Here is a 21,595-nt window from a genome sequence, read left to right on the forward strand (position 1 = left end):
CATCCCAAATTGCAGCATTCTTTGCCTCCATCGCCACTATCAATTTACACCGTTTATTTACACTTGGAGAGGTTTGGCAGTTCGGTCAGCGGGCTATTTACGTCCTCAAAATCTTATTAAGAGACTAGACCGACCGCGTGTGTGCGTGCGCGTGCGTGCATATAGGTAGAGGGTGGATGTGTGTGTGAGTGAGTGAGTGAGTGAGTGAGTGAGTGAGTGAGTGGAGGCAAAAAGAGGCACACGAAGCCGTGAAGTCGACCTGCAGTGCGGTGTAAAGTCTCCTCCGGTGCCGCTGCCTGTCTCCCTGGCTGTCTCTCTCTCTCTCTCTCTGGGGGTGTCCACCTGTCTCTGTCTCTCTGTCCTTCTCCCGGTACCGTTTCGGGTCGAGACGCCATTTCTGCTTCAGAAGAGAGTCAGTTGTGCGTGTGAACGACAACCAAACCCCGGCGGGACCATGTTGACCATGCTGACTTCCATGTATCTGGTGGTGAGGGCGGTTTCTCCGCAGGTGAGTTGAAACCATCCGTTTGAACGCTGCACCACCCGCAAAAGGGGGACGCTGATCCGGGCGTCCTTGAACGCACCATTTAAAAAAAAAAAACATTCTGGAGCTAAACATGACCATTACAACCCGTTAGGACTTTATTTACCCTCCCAAACTAAGTCAGTTGGTGTTATAGTGTAGCCTATCTCGTGCTCGTTTAGTGAACAGACGCTGGAAACAGCCTCGCGCTTTTTTTGCACCCGGGGCCTTCCACCGTTAGGGTTCAGGTGTGAAAATGGCCGACCGGAAACCCAACGCTACCTTCACGTAGATAGCCTCGGTAAAGGTTGCGTCTTATTCTGACCCCGTCATTATTAATTCAGGGAGAGTCGTCTCCACTTGGCGGCTTGGAGCTTTTCCAATCAGTTTAGTGAGGCGCGGAGGAGTAAACAAGACGACATCCGGTTGGTGCCTTCAAAATAAAAGCCTATAGTTTTTAGCCGATGCATATCAGAATCAGCTTAATTTACACAGTACAAGGAATTTTGCTTTGGATTATCATTGCTCACAATCAGGGTTCAAAATTAACTTTTTTGTCCACCAGCCAATTGGCTAGTGAATGTTCATTTTTTACCAGCCACTTAATGGACAACCATTGTTTTTTTAGGCTGGTGAGTGAAGCAAATCTGCCAACTATTTCCATATTCTACCAGAATTTGGCTAGTAGATGGTGCTATTTTTGAACCCTGCTCACAATGCGCTTACACATACAAAATAAACCACAAAACAAACAAATACTCACTAATATATACAGACTAATATACAGTATATACACCAATAATTACACACTAACATATACTCCCTAATATATAGACTAATATACAGTATATACACCAATAAATACATACTAACATATACTCACTAATATATACTCACTCTAAACAGAAACAGTACAGACAAGTTGAGGCAATGAAGAGTGCAAAGTATGCAGGAGTAAATTATGATAGTTGTTATTTTAATTGTGGAGCACAGTGCAAAGGGTGCTGGAATAAATATTTGACTCTTATTTTGAAGGCTGAATTGAGGGGCTTCCGGTTTCCTCCCTGTTTTGCTGCCGCCTTGCTGCTGCAGTCCCGATTATCAGCACCATGGTCAGTTCCAGTCTGTTGTTCTTACTGTCACTGCAGCCTTTATGGCGTCTGTAGGAAACTGTGAACCCGGCAAACAGCACATAGATCCAACATGGCTGCCGACGGGTAACACTGTCAAACTGTGAATGTGGCAAACATGAGGGCAACATGAGGGCAACATGAGGGCAACATGGGGGCAACATGGGGGCAACATGGGGCCAGCATGAGGTCAGCATGAGGTCAACATGGGGACAACATGAGGACAACATGAGGACAACATGAGGACAAAATGACGGCAACATAAGGGCAAAATGAGGACAACATGAAGACAACATGAGGGCAACATGAGGGCAACATGAGGCCAGCATGAGGTCAACATGGGGACAACATGGGGACAACATGAGGACAACATGAGGACAAAATGACGGCAACATAAGGGCAAAATGAGGACAACATGAAGACAACATGAAGACAACATGAGGGCAACATGAAGACAACATGAGGGCAACATGAAGACAACATGAGGGCAACATGAGGGCAACATGATGGCAACATAAGGGCAAAATGAGGACAACATGAAGACAACATGAGGGCAACATGAGGGCAACATGGGGGCAACATGAGGACAACATGAGGGCAACATGGGGGCAACATGAGGGTTAATACGTCTTCTGTATATGAAAATTAAATATTGTGACGTCTCTTCATCCTTCCTCCAGAGGTGGAAGAAGTATCCAGATACTGCATTGTGGTACAAGTACTAATACACTGTGGAAATACACAAGTACAAGTCCTGCTTTCAAAACCTTATTGAAGTAAAAGTATCATCAGCTCAACTTAACTAGACTTTCCGACATTTTTCTTGAAATATTCCAACTTTTTTAGCTAATTTCCATCTTTAACCCCGGAGCAGGTGCACACGTTGAACCTGCTGATGTAGGGCTGTAGTACTCGAGTCCGGTCTCGGACTTGTCTCGGTCTCACTAGCATTTGGACTCGGACTTGTCTCGGTCTCGGCCGCTGGTCTTGCCCAATATGTCTTCTGGTCTGGACCGAGTCCAGGTGTCTTTATTATGTTGATGATAATATTGGAGGGAAAGAGAAACCCAAAATGATTGTCTTGATACTGTCATGCATGAGACCTTTATTTCTGTCCTGGACTCGGTCTTGTCTTGCACTCAACTAAGGTGGTCTTGACTACAGCCCTGTGCTGATGTCTGAGCTTTCTGCTGTTCTGCTCTATAAATGTCAGCTGATCAGACAGCTCGGCTCAGCTTTACGCCCGGCGTGGCCGCAGATAACAGGCTGAACAACAGCTTAACCAGCTGGCAGCTCAACCCGGCGACTTCCTGTGGTCTGGCGAAGGGACTTGAACTCTCTGTGGACCTGTGAATAATCCACTGGGTCAAAAAAATAATCAATCTAAATGAAATTCCATTTGCTGATTGAGAATGAGATGTCGTCACGACACAGCGCGCCGCACCCCCCAGAGATCACGGTGACCCTCCCCGATGTGAGTTGAATGCAAATGTGTGTCGGTTTATGGCATAAGGTGTCATACTGAAATTTGTAAAATCCATGATTTGCTAACGTAATCTCAAAGCACCATTCAACTGACAGCCTTTGTTGTATTTGACTGTTAGCGTGGGGCTAAGCTAGCAGTCATTTCCAAAACGTTAAAGCTATCTATGGTTGTTTGGTTGCTAACGTTAGCTTAAAACACCATTCCACTGACAGCCTTTGTTGTGTTTGATGCTAAATTCTCCGCCAAGGCCACGCCCGATCCCGCAACGCTAAAGCTGTCGTGATGTCTCACATTGGACCCTATCTTGCACCCGGCACAGCGCGGTGCAAGGCCCGACGCAAGTGTCTTTGCTATTTTAAGACCGTCCATGGGCAGGGAGGTGTGTTCAGGTGCATTCTGGGTGTGCTGGTCTTACAGGGAGGTGTGTTCAGGTGCATTCTGTGTGTGCTGGTCTTACGGGGAGTGTTGTGTCCATGGTTGCCATTCTGGGGTGCTGGTCTTACGGGAGGTGTGTTCAGTGTCATTCTGGTCGTGCTGGTCTTACGGGGGATGTGTTCAGGTGCATTCTGGGCGTGCTGGTCTTACGGGAGTGGTGTTCAGGTGCATTCTGGGCGTGCTGGTCTTACGGGGAGGTGTTCAGTGGCTTTCTGGCGTGCTGGTCTTACGGGGAGGTGTGTTCAGGTGCATTCTGGGCGTGCTGGTCTTACGGGAGATGTTGTCAGGTGCATTCTGGCGTGCTGGTCTTACAGGGAGGTGTGTTCAGGTGCATTCTGGGCGTGCTGTTCTAACAGGGAGGTGTGTTCAGGTGCATTCTGGGCGTGCTGGTCTTACAGGGAGGTGTGTTCAGGTGCTTTCTGGCGTGCTGGTCTTACAGGGAGTGTGTTTCAGTGCATTCTGGCGGTGCTGGTCTTAAGGGGTGTGTTCAGGTGCATTCTGGCCGTGCTGGTCTTACAGGAGGTGTGGTTCAGGTGCATTCTGGGCGTGCTGGTCTTACAGGGAGGTGTGTTCTAGGTGCATTCTGGTGTGCTGGTCTTACAGGGGTGTGTTCAGGTGCATTCTGGGCGTACTGGTCTTACAGGGAGGTGTGTTCACACACAGCACCCCCCACTCCGAACTCTCTCCATTAGGGGGAAACCGGAGGGTCGCCAGTTCAAGTCCACATACGGACCAAAGTGTGGTGGTGGACCGGTAGCTGGAGAGGTGCCAGTTCACCTCCTGGGCACTGCCAAGGTGCTCTTAAGCACCAACCCCCACCTGCTTGGGGTGCCTTTCCATGGGCAGCCCCCCCCCCCCCCCCACTCGGACGTCTCTCCATTAGTGCATGTATAGGACCTGTGTGTGTGTGTGTGTGTGTGTGTGTGTGTGTGTGTGTGTGTGTGTGTGTGTGTGTGTGTGGGTGTGTGTGTGTGTGTGTGTGTGTGTGTGTGTGTGTGTTTCAGGCCTGTGTGTAATAAAACAGAGAAATTACGGGATTAATAACATTATTATATAGGTGGGGCCAGATGAGAGCTGGACCAATCACATCCGTGTATCTGAAGCAGGCGGGGCCAGATGAGAGCTGGACACAACATCGTTGTACCTGAAGTAGGCGGGGCCAGAGTCAATTTGTCATAAAACACTGGTCGTAGTGTTATTATGTTAATGCAGCAGTAGTATTTTCAAATGCGAGCTTGGTGCCGCCAAGCATTACTCAGAGCCAGACCCTTAATCTTTCGGATTTGGATTTCCAGGCTAATTCAACCCCTAAATTCCCAGAGGAAAAAAAAAAAAAAAAGTCAAAAAATCTGAAAAGCATTAAACATATAGTCACATCTTGCCCCAAGGAATTGTTTAACATGTTTTCAAGTTCAAGATGCATATGTGAAAAAGATAGTTTTTGGCCAATTAAGCACCCAAAATGCACATAACAGCACGTAGAAACCAACGGTAACAACATGGAAAAAGCCCTCTCCATTTCACGGGCTCTTTAAGTTGCTTAAAGGATCATTACGTGAAGCTGCAGAGGAATGTTGTTGGTTCTTTCCCTGATAAATCTGTCAGGGTGGTTACTCCCTTTGCTTATTTGTAGGGGGGGGGGGGGGGGCATTGATACAGCATAGTATTGCAATATTTTCAGTGTCAATACTGCATCGATACACAGACGCAGAGTGTTGTTCTTTTACTATATGTTACATATTATAAATGTGTTGGTCAGTTTGTCCCATTTTGCAGCGATAACATTGAAGTGAGATGTTCAAATGTTTCTTTTTAGATAAAACCGATGTTGACTAATTTTCCTTTTAGGGAACGTCCTTTAAAAAATAAGAAATTGGAAGAAAAACCAAGGTAATAAATTGCAATATGTTGCAATAAAATCAATAATACAATATTGCAATAATGCATTTTTCGTTCCTACCCTCACCTATGTCATGAAGGCTGGGTCATGACCGAAAAGAACGAGATCCAGGTACAAGCGGCCGAAATGGTTTCCTCAGGAGGGGCTGGCGTCTCCCTTAGAGATGGGTGAAAGCTCAGTCCTCGAAGAGCTCGGAGTAGAGCCGCTGCTCCTTCGCGTCGAAAGGAGCCAGTTAGAGGTGGTTTGGGATCTGTTAAGGATGCCTCCTGGGGGGTCCCTAGGGAGGTGGTCCATGCACGTCCAGCTGGGAGGAGGCCTCGGGGAAGACCCGGACTAGTGAGAGATTTATCTCCAACCTGGCCTGGGAACGCCTCGGGATCCCCCAGTCGAGCTGGTTGATGTGGCTCGGGAAAGGAAGTTTGGGGTCCCCTGCTGGAGCTGCTGCCCCCGCACCTGATACGGTTAAGCGATTAAGATGGATGAAGATGGATGGTGTGCAATAATGCAAAACTATCGTATTGGGGCGTAAGTATCGTGATGATATCGTATCAGGAGGCGTCTGGTGATTAACCCCCCCCCCACACACACACACACACACACACACACACACACACACACACACACACTTATTTGAGGTATAAATATTAATCTGAGAAGTATGCAACAAGTCAACCAGACATTTTAGAACGTGCTCAAATAGAATAGAATAGAAGCCTTTATTGTCATTATTATGCACAGTACCTGTGCAACGAGATTGAAGCAACACCTGTACAGTGTTGACACAAAAATATATGATAAGAACCTAAAATATCAAAAGTCAAACATTTAAAAAAAGGTGCAGTCGGGAGAGCAACTGTATGCATAATATATAAAAATGGCCTGAATACACATTGTGGGAAAGGAGATAAATATAAAACAAATGGATACATTTTGCACGGTAATGAAATGGTTAAGTACTAAATAATAAATGAATAAATAAACATTGCACAGTAATGAAATGGAATAGTTAAATATTAATAGTTTTTCATTTAATCCACACTCTCTCTGTTTATCTTTATTATCTGTATTTATATTTTTCCATTACAAGAACTTACTTTTTCAATGTTATTTATGGTCACAGGTCACCATAACTTATATTATGGTTTACCTACTTTTGCTTTATTACATATTCAATTTAATTTTAACGTCACTTACACCGTAATATTGTTGTTTTTTTTTGTACTATGGCAACCGCACTTTAGTATTATTATAAGTATTATCTCTCTCTAAATATTGCCCTGTATGAAATTGCACAGATTCCAGTGACCTTTGAGGTATTATATATATATATATATAATATATATATATATATATATAGCTGTCCTTGATAATGAGCTCAAATCAGCATAACCTTGACTGACCTTAACCACGTGTCTCAAACCGCCTGCTTGCACACTTCAAACACTTACAAACTGTTTTTAGTCTGTTGTGTAGATAACGCAAAAAGAAAGTACCCGGATGACCCCCCCCCCTAAAAAAAAAACTGTCACCCCCCCGATGTGAGGAGGAGTCACTTTGCGTCAAGTAGCATGTAAGATGCTAAAGAGAGACTTAAAAATGGACCTACTTAACTGGAAAGGTTTATTTTTTCATGGATTTAACACATTTTTTTGCACTAAATCAGATGTTTTACGGTTACGATTAATCTCGTCGCTGGTTGGTTGAGTCGGGAATGGCTGCAGCCTGGAGACCTCCCGTCTCACATGGAGACCTCCCGTCTCATGCCTCTTGTCTCACATGGAGACATCCCGTCTCATGCCTCTTGTCTCATATGGAGACATCCCGTCTCATATGGAGACCTCCCGTCTCACATGGAGACCTCTCATCTCATGCCTCTTGTCTCACATGGAGACATCTCGTCTCACATGGAGACCTCCTGTCTCATGCCTCTTGTCTCATATGGAGACATCCCGTCTCATATGGAGACCTCCCGTCTCATGTATCTTGTCTCACATGGAGACATCCCGTCTCACATGGAGACCTCCCGTCTCATGCCTCTTGTCTCACATGGAGACATCCCGTCTCACATGGAGACATCCCGTCTCACATGGAGACCTCCCGTCTCATGCCTCTTGTCTCACATGGAGACATCCCGTCTCATGCCTCTTGTCTCATATGGAGACATCCCGTCTCATATGGAGACCTCCCGTCTCACATGGAGACCTCCCATCTCATGCCTCTTGTCTCACATGGAGAACTCCCGTCTCACATGGAGACATCCCGTCTCACATGGAGACATCCCGTCTCACATGGAGACCTCCTGTCTCATGCCTCTTGTCTCATATGGAGACATCCCGTCTCATATGGAGACCTCCCGTCTCATATGGAGACCTCCCGTCTCATGTATCTTGTCTCACATGGAGACATCCCGTCTCACATGGAGACCTCCCGTCTCATGCCTCTTGTCGCACATGGAGACATCCCGTCTCACATGGAGACCTCCCATCTCATGCCTCTTGTCTCATATGGAGACATCCCGTCTCACATGGAGACATCCCGTCTCACATGGAGACATCCCGTCTCATGCCTCTTGTCTCACATGGAGACATCCCGTTTCATATGGAGACATCCCGTCTCACATGGAGACATCCCGTCTCATGCCTCTTGTCTCATATGGAGACATCCCGTCTCATATGGAGACATCCCGTCTCACATGGAGACATCCCGTCTCATATCGTGGGAATTGTTGTGTTTCTCTAAATAACATCCCAGAGTCCGATCTACACCACAACTGTTGTTGTGATTTGGCGCTATGTAAATAAAATTGAATTGAAGTGAATATGGAGACCTCCCGCCTCGTGCCTCTCGTCTCACATTGAGCCCTCCCGTCTCTCCAGGCTGCAGCCATAGCCTGGTCTCTCGGGCTGGCCTGTGAGTCTGAATTAAATCACGAGATGTCGCCAAAGAGCAACTTCATGACAGACAAAATCCTTTGATGTGAAGCCGATAGGCGTGGCGTGACCGGAGTGGTGCATCATGGGAGATTGTGTTCTTCTTGTCGAATCGGCTCAGTTGTAAAGGCTGTGTTAGCATCTTAAAAAGACTACAAGTCCCAGAAATGAGTGTGGCACGAGTCCTTTCACCGCCTGACTGAAATACAGGAGATAGAGGTGACCCTTCCGTCTAGTAGTCCGACTCTGAGCACCGAGGCGCGGCAGACCCGAAGCATCCCAGCCGACATTTAAAATGGTAAGAAGCACGCGACATAAGCTGCTTTTTGGACAAATATCAAATGTGCAACAATGTCGTCTGAGTCCCCTGTCAAGTCATCATAAATGTTAACGGTTTTCTCAATTATGCGTGAAATAGTTGACATTGAAAAAAACAAGGGGCAACGTCACAATTTATTCTAACTCCATGCGAGCAGGATTATCCCCTTTTTCTTTAAATGGAGGTTTTGCACGTGCAGAACGTGCTGAGTGGTTTCAGGTCACCGCTCTCGCGCTCGTCTTGTTGCGCAGTTTCACCAGATTTGGAAATGACGGGTTTGAATGAAAACCTCAGGAGCTGCAGCCGAGGGGGGTGCAGGGCTGGTTTCCGCTGGTGAGATATATCCATATATATATATATATATATATATATATATATATATATATATATATATTATATATATGTGTATATGTGTGTATATATATATGTGTATATGTGTACATTTCTGCATCTGCCTCCATTTTAATAAGCCGGCTGTGGCGTGGCGTCCGTGGCAAGTTGCGTCATCGGCCTTTTCTTTTTATTCAGTCCGGGTTAACCAATCAGGACAGCAGTGTGAATCTTGATTCACAAATTCGCAATTTAACGGTGTCTTGCTTGTTGAGAGAAGTTGCGGCCAGTTGAAATATGATGAGAGGCGATTTCTCTAATGTACCGGGAACAACCTTCATTTCGGCTTTCAAAAAAATCACTCTGCGTCATTCGTTGTACTTCAATTCGACTGGCTTGCTCCGTTGTATCCGTTATTTCGCACGTTGAGGAGCGTTGGAAAGTTGTGGTTTGTGACAGTTAATCTGCTGTTTGATTGATTTTATGTCATGCCGAATTAAAAAGGGACACAAACTGCTTGAGACGGTCTAAAATTAAAACTGAATGTCGTACCCACCCTGGCCAGTATGCAAGGTCATTCCACATTGCACGGATTTCTGAATGGAGTTTGGTTTGAAGTCCTCTACAAACAAAGGGCAGAGTTCCACAGGAGGTGGAGCCACTAATGAAGGCCTATGCACACCACCAGCCTCACTATGAGGACTCCATCCATTAAATAAAGACCCAGTAACGTCAGACCATCAGTGTGTGTTACTACTGCTCCATTTCCTCCCTCTGGTGTTTATCCAGGTCAATGACACATAGCGACCAAACCTGTTTTCTGTGTTTATTTCCCCTCAGCCCGAACCGATCCGCGTTGTGGTGACCGGCGCCGCGGGCCAGATCGCCTACTCCCTGCTGTACAGCATCGCCAAGGGAGATGTGTTCGGGAAGGACCAGGTAAGACTGTGGGCCTGATCCCTGGATTACGTAACCTGCACTGGAGAGGCCTTTTGCTACGAAACGGATCACGGCACAGACGAATGGGCGCGTTACATAATGGGCTCAGCATGGAAAATGCAGGTTTTTATTCTTGGCTATGCCATCAGATCATTGGACTCCTTTTCAGGGGTTATAATATAAGTTGGGGAAACATTTAACCCGTGTCTGGTATTCAGGTCAAATTGACCCATTTCAAGTTTTTATCAAGAAGAAAAATAAAACAAGTTACATTTTTTTTCTACCTGAAATCAGCGTCCTTTCCTTATTTCCTGTGATAAACATGTGTTCCTTTGTTCTGGATATGACTTATGTTGGTGTCCATAGTGATTTTTTAAACATGATTATAATACTTCTATAAAAACCCACTTCCAATTCCCTGAACATAGATGTTATCTCAGCTGTTGGAAATGGAGATAAAGATGATATCTGTTAATAGATTATGAAGTAAAATGTTATTTCAGAGTTGTTTTTAAAACCTCGAATAAGTCCCGGGTCAGTTTTGACTTTGTGTCCCGGATGTCACGTTTCCTGATGTCACGTGTGTCTTGTGTCCCGGATGTCACATGTGTCTCGTGTCCCGGATGTCATGTGTCCTTGTAACGTTTCCTGCGTGTGTCTTGTGTCCTTGATGTCTCGAACGTCATGTGTCCTTGTAACGTTTCCTGCGTGTGTCTTGTGTCCCTGATGTCTCGGACGTCATGTGTATCTCGTGTCCTTGTAACGTTTCCTTCATGTCCCTGATGTCACGTGTGTCTCGCGTCCCGGATGTCACGTGTGTCTCGCGTCCCGGATGTCACGTGTGTCTCGTGTCCCGCGAATTTTGTGTCCTTGTAAACTTTTTTTTCCTTCATGTCCCGGATGTTGCGTTTCCTTCATGTCCCGGATGTCACGTGTGTCTCGCGTCCCGGATGTCGCGTGTGTCTCGCGTCCCGGATGTTGCGTGTGTCTCGCGTCCCGGATGTTGCGTGTGTCTCGCGTCCCGTTTGCGTGTGTCGCGTCCCGGATGTCGCGGTGTCCTTCGTGATGTCCGCGTGTGTCCTCGCGTCCCGGATGTCACGTGTGCTCTCGCGTCCCGGATGTCGCGTGTGTCTCGCGTCCCGGATGTTGCGTGTGTCTCGCGTCCCGGATGTCGCGTGTGTCTCGCGTCCCGGATGTCGCGCGTGTCTCGCGTCCCGGATGTCGCGTGTGTCTCGCGTCCCGGATGTCACGTGTGTCTCGTGTCCCGGATGTCATGTGTCCTTGTAACGTTTCCTACGTGTGTCTTGTGTCCCGAATGTTATGTGTCCTTGTAACTTTTCCTTCATGTCCCGGATGTCGCGTGTGTCTCGTGTCCCGGATGTCACGTGTGTCCCGAATGTTGTGTCCTTGTAACTTTTCCTTCATGTCCTGGATGTTGCGTGTGTCTGGTGTCCCGGATGTCGCGTGTGTCTCGTGTCCCGGATGTCGCGTGTGTCTCGTGTCCCGGATGTCATGTGTCCTTGTAACATTTCTTTCGCGTCCCGGATGTCGCGTGTGTCTCGTGTCCTGGATGTTATGTGTCTTGTAACGTTTCCTACGTGTGTCTTGTGTCCTGAATGTTATGTGTCCTTGTAACGTTTCCTTCATGTCCCGGATGTAGTGTGTGTCTCGCGTCCCGGATGTCATGTATGTCCTTTTTTTTTTTTTCACAATTGTTTGGAAAAATATATATTCCGTGTTTTTCCCTCTTCTCCTTACAAGCCAGCAGACAAAGTCCGTCCTTAGACACGCGTCCTCTCTTTTGTGGGGGTCCAGATGATACTTCTGTCTCTTCTTCTTCTGTTGTTTTTCAGCCAATCATCTTGGTCCTGCTGGACATCCCCCCCATGCTGCCCGTCCTGGACGGAGTCGTCATGGAGCTGCAGGACTGCGCCCTCCCGCTGCTGAGGGGTGAGTCGACGTGTGGTGTGTGTGTGTGTGGGTGTGTTGTGTGTGTGGGTGTCTGTGTGTGTGTTTAGAGAGGGGGGGGGGGAGTGTCTGAAATAAAGGCCTCTGGTTGGCCCGTGGTTAGTGCTCCACAGTAGCCAATCAGATCAGTGGTGGGACGTGAACCCCTGACTGAAGTCCAGTCTGATAGCTGCAGGTTTTACTCCACCGAGCGCGTCTTATCGTCGGATCGGACGAGACGGCAGGGAGTTATCAGAGAAATAACCTCAGATTAACACTTAATTTTAATTATTAATAAGATAAAACAACACAAATGGCTCACCGACGTAGAAGAAGAACCGAGAAGGTTGACGTGCAGACGTCTGAAAAGAGAAGTTTCTATTAAAATATCTGTTCAAGAACGGATCTACATGATGTATTATTGTTTTCACTCAATTTGTAAAGCAGTTACTAGTTGTTGTTGTTGTTGCTGCAGTGTGCGGAAAACACGACAAAGAACGTTAATCTCACGATAAAAAAAAATTAAATCTGTTTAAAATGGGATTGCGTTAATAACGCGTTTAACTGACGGCACTAAAGCGCCAAAAATAAACCAAAAAGCTCAAAAAAAGAAGTGGAAGTAGCTCCAAAAAAAGCTTTTTAAAAAAAAAAAAAAGTTGGAAAAAGCCCCAAAACAAGTGAGCTAAGAAAAAGTTTGCTAGGCCGAAAAGAACGGTAATCTCACGATTAAAAAAATAAGTAATCTGTTAAAATGGGATTGTGTTAACGACCCGTTTTTAACTTGAGCGCCAAAAAAAGTATAAAAAAAATCTTTAAAAGTTGAAAAAGCCAAAAAAGACCGAAAAGTTTTGCTAGGCCAAAACCAATTAAATCGGTTCCAGTGGGCTTGTGTTAACATGCGTTTTAACTGAAGCGCCAAAAAAAAACTTTTAAAAAAAAGTTGAAAAACTCTCTCTCCAAAGAAGAGTGCAGAGAAATTTGGAAGAAAAGCCCCAAAACAAGTAAAAAAATAAAATAAACAAGATATTAAAAAAAGAGAGTTTGCCCGGCCCAAAATGTTAATCTTGCGATTTAAGAAGTGACACCGGTAAAATGGGTTTGCGTAAACGCGTTTGACGGAAAATTTGACAAAAATAAACCAAAAAGCTCCAAAAAATGTAAAAGGTGCAAAAAAGCGAGAGAGAGAGAATTTTTTTTTAAAAAAGCCCCAAAACAAGTAAAAAAAAAAACAAGATATAAAAAAAATAAAGTTCGCTTGGCCAAAAATGTTAATCTTGCGATTTAAAAAGAATTGACACGTGTGTGTGTGTGTGTGTGTGTGTGTGTGTGTGTTGTGTGTGTGTGTGACAGTGTGTGTGTGACAGTGTGTGTGTGTTACAGTGTGTGTGTGTGACAGTGTGTGTTACTGTGTGTGTGACAGTATGTGTGATACAGTGGTGTGTGTGTGTGTGTGTGTGTGTGTGTGTGTGTATTACAGTATATGTGCTCAAATTGTGTGAGCAAAATAAAGTGACTCCATGCTGAACCCCCCCCCCCTTCCACACACATACCCCCCCCCCCACAGAGGTGATCCCCACTGACAAGGTGGAGGTCGGCTTCAAGGACCTGGACGCCGCCATCTTGGTGGGCTCCATGCCCCGGAAGGAGGGCATGGAGAGGAAGGACCTGCTGAAGGCCAACGTGGCCATCTTCAAGACCCAGGGGGCCGCCCTGGACAAGTACGCCAAGAAGACCGTCAAGGTGACCTTCAGTCTGCGTCATGTCATTGGTTGATGTCGGTCTCACGGTCTCACGGTCTCACGGTCTCACGGTCCACTGTCCCCAGCACCGAACCAACCACAGGACACTTAGACTTGTCTCTATTGACCCTTTTTTGGGACGACTCCCGCAAGGAAATTTGAAATTTCCAGCAGCAGTTTTCAGCAAGAAAAATACAGTATAGAGAGAAAATAATAATAATTCTTAATATTACCACCTTTTGGCTATAAAAAGACACTTTCCAGACATGGTCAGTCCAGAGTTCAGGTATTTATGAGTCCAGGTGTGTTGGTTCTGTCCTCTTTACCAGATTTCCTGCGGTCAGGTAAGAGAGTTTGGCTCGTGGGAAATGGGATTGGAAGGTTAACGTAGGAATAACTATTCATCACACGGGGGACGCACACCATGCTTGTTACACACACACCACACACACACACACAACCACACAACACGGGTGGACGCACACCATGCTGTTACACACACCACCACCACACGGGGGCACGCACACCTGCTGTTACCACACACAACACACACACACACCACACGGGGACGCACACCATGTTGTTACCACGCACACACACACGGGGACGCACACCATGCTTGTTACACACACACACACACACACGGGGGACGCACACCATGCTTGTTACACACACACACACACACACACACACGGGGGACGCAACCATGTTGTTCATCACGCACACCCACAGGCACAGCCACCACATGCTTGTTACACACACACACACACACACACACACGGAGGACGACACTTGTTACACACACACCACATACACACCACACGGGGACGCAACACCATGCTTGTTACACACCGCACACACACACACGGGGGACACACACCCCGCTTGTACACACACGCACCACACACACACACGGGACGCACACCATGCTTGTTAACACAGCACAACACACACACGGAAGCACACCTGGCGTTCAACACACACACACACATACAACACAGGACGCACAGCTGCAACACACGGGCACACCATGCTTGTACACACACACCCCACACAAGCCACAGGATGACAACCCACTGGGACACTATGCTTGTTTAACACACACCACACACACGAAGGCACAGGGATGCAACACTACACACACGGTGCACATATGCTTGTTCACACACAAACAAACACACAGGACGCACACTGCCAACACAGGTGCACACTATGCTTGTCACACACACACACACACACCTCACAATCCACACAAACACAACACAAAGATCACAGCATGGACCAATTAAAAAATAACCTCAAAATACAATAATGAACCTGAAAATGAGCAGAATATGGGCACTTTAAAAATATCACTAATACTTTCTATCACAATATTCATAAGATCACATTTTGTCAATATTGTGCAACGATGGGGGGAATAAAAAGAGGGGAGTTGGGGTTTTCACTCGCTGAATCCCTACAACCCGGTCTGGTGGTTCCCTGTTGTGTTGGTGAGGATTCTGGGAAATGTAGGTGGAGATGAGCTGTATGCTCCTGGTTCAGGTCTCCTGGTTTAGGTCTCCTGGTTTAGGTCTCATGGTTCAGGTCTCATGGTTCAGGTCTCAGCTGGCGTATAAAACCCACGTGTGTGGGCTGGGAAAGACTTCCTTTTTTTTTTCAACATTTTTGTCACTTTTTTATAATGTTCTGGTTGATTTTATTTTTATTTTTTTTATGTTTTTGGTGTTTTTCAGCCACTATTTCGACAGCCTTTTTTTTTTTTTTTTTTTGTGCCAAAAAACCTGAAAACGGGTCAAATTTGGAGTGCAGTTCCTCAGCTTCTTCTTCTCTTCAGCGTTATAGAAGCGGAGTCGTAATTCGATATTTTGACCCAGCGGACCGCCTGCGTGTCTCCGTCCCATCGGAGGGAGACAGCTTCATGTTCTGGTTTATTGATTTTTAGGTTCTGGTGGTCGGGAACCCGGCCAACACCAACTGTCTGATCGCCTCCAAGTCGGTCCATCCATCCCCAAGGAGAACTCTCTGCCTGCCCGGCTGACCACAACAGGCCATCCCGGCCTCCACACACCGCACAGAAGCGAAACCAGCGCACCAAAACACCAACCACCAACAACACATCACAGAAACACACAGCACACACAACGGCACAAACACACCACCACATCACAGAAAACAACACAGAACACACACAACACACCACACACACACACCACACACACACCACACAGTCACAGAAACCACACAGACACAGAAACACACACACAAACAGAAACACAGTCACAGAAACACACACAGTCACAGAAACACACAGACACACACAGTCACAGAAACACACAGACACACACACAGACACAGAAACACACAGACACACACAGAAACACACAGACACACAGACACAGAAACACAGACGCGCGACACACACAGACGCGCGCACACACACACACACAGTCACAGAAACACACAGACGCACAAACACACACAGTCACAGTCACAGACGCACACAGTCGCGATAACACATACGCAGACGCAAACACAGATGCGCACAGACACACAAATGCATGTACACACACATGCTGCACGTACACACACATGCACAGACAAAACTAAACACACACACACACACAGACACGCAAAGTCACAGAAAGCAGACGCGCACACAGACGTGCAGACGCACAAACCCATGTACACAGAAACACATAAGCAGACGCACACCCAGATGCGCACAGAGACACAAACACCCACATACTGTACGTACACACGCGCACACACACATGCACAGACCAAACTACACGCACACTGACACACAAACACATGTACACATATGCAGATGCGCATACACAGACCACAAACACATGCACACATACACGCAGACGCACACGGAACCAACTACACGTACATACACACACGTACACAGACACACACACAAACAGATGTACACACACAAACAGATGTACACACCCTGTACGTACACATACGTACATGCACAGACACACAGTCACAGCAACACATACACGCACGCGCACACAGACGTGCACAGGCACACAAACACATGTACACACATACGCAGACACAAACATGTACACACAAGTCATAGAGGAGAAAATCAACTAGAACATACTCACATTTTGACATTAGTTTTACTTTTCTTTTCCATAAAATCCAAACCGATGAATCCTTATTAAAACAGTTTAAGTAATCTCCTAAACTAACGAGTCATCTCTGCAGCTCTAGAGCAGATGTGTTTTAAAAACAGACGATTGAATGGCAATGTGCAAAATATTGACCTATTTAGTCGATTTTCATCAGTGATCACCAAGTGACTCCACATTGAGTTACCTGCATTTAGCTTCATGTTTTACAAATGAGCAGAAAACATTCAATTAAAGCACTTTGTTCTTTTTTTGTGAATGACTTTAACCTCTAAGCCAGCGCTGTGTCCGTGTGTGTGTGCGTGTGTCCGTGTGTGTCCGTCTGTGTCCGTCCGTGTGTCTGTGTGTCCGTCCGTGTGTCTGTGTGTCCGTCCGTGTGTCTGTGTGTCCGTCTGTGTGTCCGTCCGTGTGTGTGTGTCCCCGTGTGTCTGTGTGTGTGTCCGTCCGTGTGTCTGTGTGTGTCCGTCTCTGTGTGTGTGTGTCCGTCTGTGTTTGTGTGTGTGTGTGTCCCCCGCCTGCAGGTGGCGATGCGTTGCGGCGTGTCCTCCGACAAGGTGAAGAACGTCATCATCTGGGGGAACCACTCGTCCACCCAGTACCCCGACGTCCACCACGCCAAGGTCAACGTCCACGGCAGCGAGACGCCCGCCTACGACGCCGTGAAGGACGAGGCCTGGCTCCGAGGAGACTTCATCTCCGTGAGTCCATCCCCGTCTCTCGTTGGGTCTCGATTCTGCAAATCGACGATTCGATTTGGATTTGACTTTTGATTTTAACCCTCTGAGCCCTGACGCCATTTTTCCAGTTCATTGTCCGTCTGGATTTATTTTATATAATAACTTGTAAAACATCGACCCTGTTGTCTACAGTCAAGATATGAACATCAATTTTTTTTTTTTTTAGGACAAACTGGGTTATTAGAATATTTGGGTTGCACTGAGGTCACTTGCATGTTAAAAATGGTTGTAGGGCCCATGGATGTTTCCACACAGTGACTTCAGGGAAGCGGGAGGATTTTGCGTGGTTATGTCACAATCGTTAGCCTATTTTTATAAAAACGTCTGCTACGGCGCTGTGACGTGAGCTATACGGTAACAGAGCCTTTTTACACATTGTTGTGTTTCTTTAGAAATAAACAACGGACAAATGGAGTATTCATAAGCTTCAGATGTGAAGTTATTCGCCGTCAAAGTGGCGCCAAAATGAATGGGAGTCAATGGGATGCTAACGGCGGGTGATGGCTTCGTAGCATTAAAATGGCGCCGTGGGAGCTACGTTAGAGAGGAGAGGCTGACCCGCTTGGTTTTCAGTGTTGGCAATAATCAAGAGAGATGGTTGTCCTTGCTCGTTGAACGGAGGAGAACATGATGGCGAGGCATGGGAAGATACGAACGTTGTCACTTTCCCGTGCACCGATTCGCTAGTCAAGGGCTAGCACTCGACCAATCAGATTGTCATTGAGTCAACAAATCGGCTAAAATGAACGCCTCCGGCTGACGACGGCACCGAACACACCGAACAGACCTCACCGTTCTATTTTACTTTTCGTATATATTTAACTTTTTAATAGTACTTTTACCCCAATGTATATGTATTGTTTTGTAAATATGTCACTTTTTTTTTAGGGTGACTTTTACCACATTTCTAGGGACTGCTGATGAAAAATAGCCTTTTGGCTAACTCCGGCGTATTGACAGTAATGTCAATTAAAAAGCACTCTCCTTGTATTAAATAAACAAAATAAAAAGAGACTGTCCTGACGGCCGATGAGCGTCGGCGGCCATTGTTCTTTTTTTAACCCTCTAAACACGAGACACTCGCCCACGAGTAAAAAAAAGTACCTCTCTAACTTTTGAACCATACAAGCAATTTACTCACTTTCGGTTTCATTTAAATCCTGACGATTTCATGTTTACGGCGGTCTTTTCCGGGTCTTTCTAGCCTCTACAGGGGGTTTCTATCCAGCCTGGAACTTCAGCCTCTTTGGGCTTTAAATCCATACTGTTATATCCAAGATTGATCCATTATGTCATAATTCATCTCGTTTTGGCTCATTTTCGTCCGGCTCGCTCCTCGTTTTCTCTGTCTGTCCCTGTCTATTGTTTCAGGAAGTACATGCCATATATGGGAGATAAAGCACCCCTCTTGTATGGAGGCCAGAGGGGACAAAAAAGCCTTTAGACTTTGGAAGCCAAATATGCATATTTAGACACATATTTGCTTGTATAACATTGCTGTGGTGTAATATCAATAATATGACATTATTATGTATTATGGCATAAGTTAATGTCATGAGAGAAAACGTCTGATCTTTTTGGAAAAAATGCATGTATTTTGTCAACTGTATAAGTTATAAGATTATTTCCTACAGTGTGATCCCAAGACATATGAGAAGTGTTTTGAGAGGAAAATGGCTTATTACTTATCTGTCTTGGATATCAATAACATATCTGGAAGATTCATTTGTTTATTTATTATTTTCTTTAAGGCTACAACCATTTTTAACTGCAAGTGACCTCACTGCAACCCAAATATTCTAATAACCAGTTTGTCCTGAAAAAAAAATGATGTTCATATCTTGACCGTAGACAACAGGGTTGATGTTTTACAAGTTATTATATAAAATAAATCCAGACGGAAATTAAACTGTAACAATGGCCTCAGGGCCCAGAGCGTTAAGGGTCATTTTAGAAGACAGAAAATCCGTTTTTCTTCCATGTCTCGAGTCCTCCAGCACTTTGTCCTCCTTTTCCAAACCTTGTCCTCCTCCTCCTCTTCCTCTCCGTCCTGCAGACGGTGCAGCAGCGCGGCGCCGCCGTCATCAAGGCCAGGAAGCTGTCCAGCGCCATGTCCGCCGCCAAGGCCATCTGCGACCACATGAGGGACATCTGGTTCGGCACCAAGGAGGTCAGTGGGGATGGGGACGGACAGACGGACGGACTCGGCTGGGGATGTTTATGGATGGTGGTTGTTGTTGTTGTTGTTGTTGTTGTTGTTGTTGTTGATTCAGTCTGACTGAAGCTGCGTCCTGCCGACAGGGCGAGTTCATCTCCATGGGGGTGTACGCGGCCGGGAACTCCTACGGGATCCCAGAGGACCTGATCTACTCCTTCCCCGTCGAGATCAAGGTGAGTCCAAACCATCAGCTGGCCGTGTTGTGTGTGTGTGTGTGTGGGGGGGGGGGGTACGTACTGGAGTGTGTGTGGGGGGGGGGGGGGGGTACGTATTGTGTGTTGGTGTGTGTGTTGTTCTGTGTGTGTGGGGGGGGGGGGTACGTATTGTGTGTGTGTGGGGGGGGGGGGTAAGCACTCAAGCAAGTGTGTGGGGGGGGGGTACAGTATTGTGGTGTGTGTAGGGGGGGTACATAGTGTGTGGTGTGTGTGTGTGTGTGTGTGTGGGGGGGGGTACATATTGTGTGTGTTGTGTGTGTGTGGTGTGTGTGTGTACGTACTGTATGTATTGTGTGTGGGGGGGGGTAGGTGTGTGTGTGTGGGTGTGTGTGGTGTGTTTACTGTGTGTGTGTGTACTGTATGTGTGTGTGGGGTGGGGGTTAGTGTGTGTGTGTGTGTACTGTTGTGTGTGGTGTGTGTGTGTGTGTGTGTGTGTGTGTGTGTGTGTGTGTGTGTGTGTGTCTGTGTGTGGTAAGTTATCTGTGTGTGTTGTGTGTGGTGGTGTACGTACTGTGTGTGTGTGTGTGTGTGTGTGTGTGTGTGTGTGTACGTACTGTGTGTGTGTGTAGAGGTTCAGCTCACTGCTGTATGTTATCATTCTGTTCAGCCTGACAGCGAGTTCCTTTTTGTATTTTCGGTAACATTCACACAAAATAAACTAAAATAAAAATCAAAGTCGTAAATTTACAAAACAACAAAAAAGCTTTACGTTGTTGCTGAGGAACCATGTGTCTTTGATGTTGGATAACCCTCAACTTCACTGCTCTGGACATCTTAAAAACATCCAAAATAGTTGAAAAATTAAAAGAAGAAAAAAAGCCAATCACGTGCCCTTTAAAGGCAGATTCGTATTAAGAGGAGTGAAGAAGAAACTCATTTCAGTGGCGGCCATATTTGAAGTCCATTCAGAAAACAAACACACAATCCCAAGGTTAACGCTGACGTTTCTCCTCCTCCTCTTCCTCTCCGCACAGAACAAGACGTGGAAGATGGTCGACGGACTCCCCGTCAACGACTTCTCCCGCGCCAAGATGGACGCCACGGCGGCCGAGCTGGTGGAGGAGCGGGACACCGCCATGGACTTCCTGTCCCAGTGACTGTCCCGCCCCGCCGACCTACAGCCGTCAGCCCCCCCGAAGGCCCGCGGCTCGCGGCTCTGACGAGATCTCGCCGTTCTTATTAACCGTCCCAGCTGGCGTGTGTGTGCGTGTGTGTGTGTTTGCGTGTGTGTGGTGTGTGTGTGTGGCCTCTTCTTCTTCAGGTTTCTATAAACCTGCTGTGACGACCAACCTGGCCTCCTCCTCCGTCTGTAGGACCCCGAGAGAACGTCCCAGCTGTTAGATGAGAACACGCCAGCTGTCCACAAACTCTTTGGGAACTTATTATCACCAATAAAACAAAATGGCCGACCAGACACGGAGTTCTCCTTTCTTTCAAGTGCAACTCTTTATTTATTTATTTATTTATTTATTTATTTATCTATTTATCCTTTTAATAAATAGAAAAATGTAGTGTGCAGCAAGATATCGATAAAAAAACTACAAATACACACAAACCACATCAGATGCCAACATTATAAACACAACACAGGACGT

At 46.4% G+C, this 21,595-nt stretch overlaps 1 protein-coding gene across 1 annotated transcript; it reads left to right on the forward strand.

Moving 5' to 3' along the window:
• The first annotated feature begins 224 nt into the window (after nucleotides 1-224).
• LOC116689727 (malate dehydrogenase, cytoplasmic-like) lies at nucleotides 225-21,160 on the forward strand. Its single transcript, XM_032516334.1, is given in 10 exon segments — nucleotides 225-508; nucleotides 9,894-9,992; nucleotides 11,846-11,942; nucleotides 13,504-13,679; nucleotides 15,624-15,675; nucleotides 15,678-15,769; nucleotides 17,352-17,528; nucleotides 19,624-19,737; nucleotides 19,869-19,958; nucleotides 20,975-21,160. Coding segments are annotated over 10 exon segments (1,074 nt in total). The 5' UTR covers nucleotides 225-454; the 3' UTR covers nucleotides 21,098-21,160.
• The last annotated feature ends 435 nt before the right edge of the window (nucleotides 21,161-21,595 follow it).

The sequence above is a fragment of the Etheostoma spectabile genome, chromosome 5 (assembly GCF_008692095.1).
Source record: "Etheostoma spectabile isolate EspeVRDwgs_2016 chromosome 5, UIUC_Espe_1.0, whole genome shotgun sequence".
Classification (NCBI taxonomy): Eukaryota; Metazoa; Chordata; class Actinopteri; order Perciformes; family Percidae; genus Etheostoma; species Etheostoma spectabile.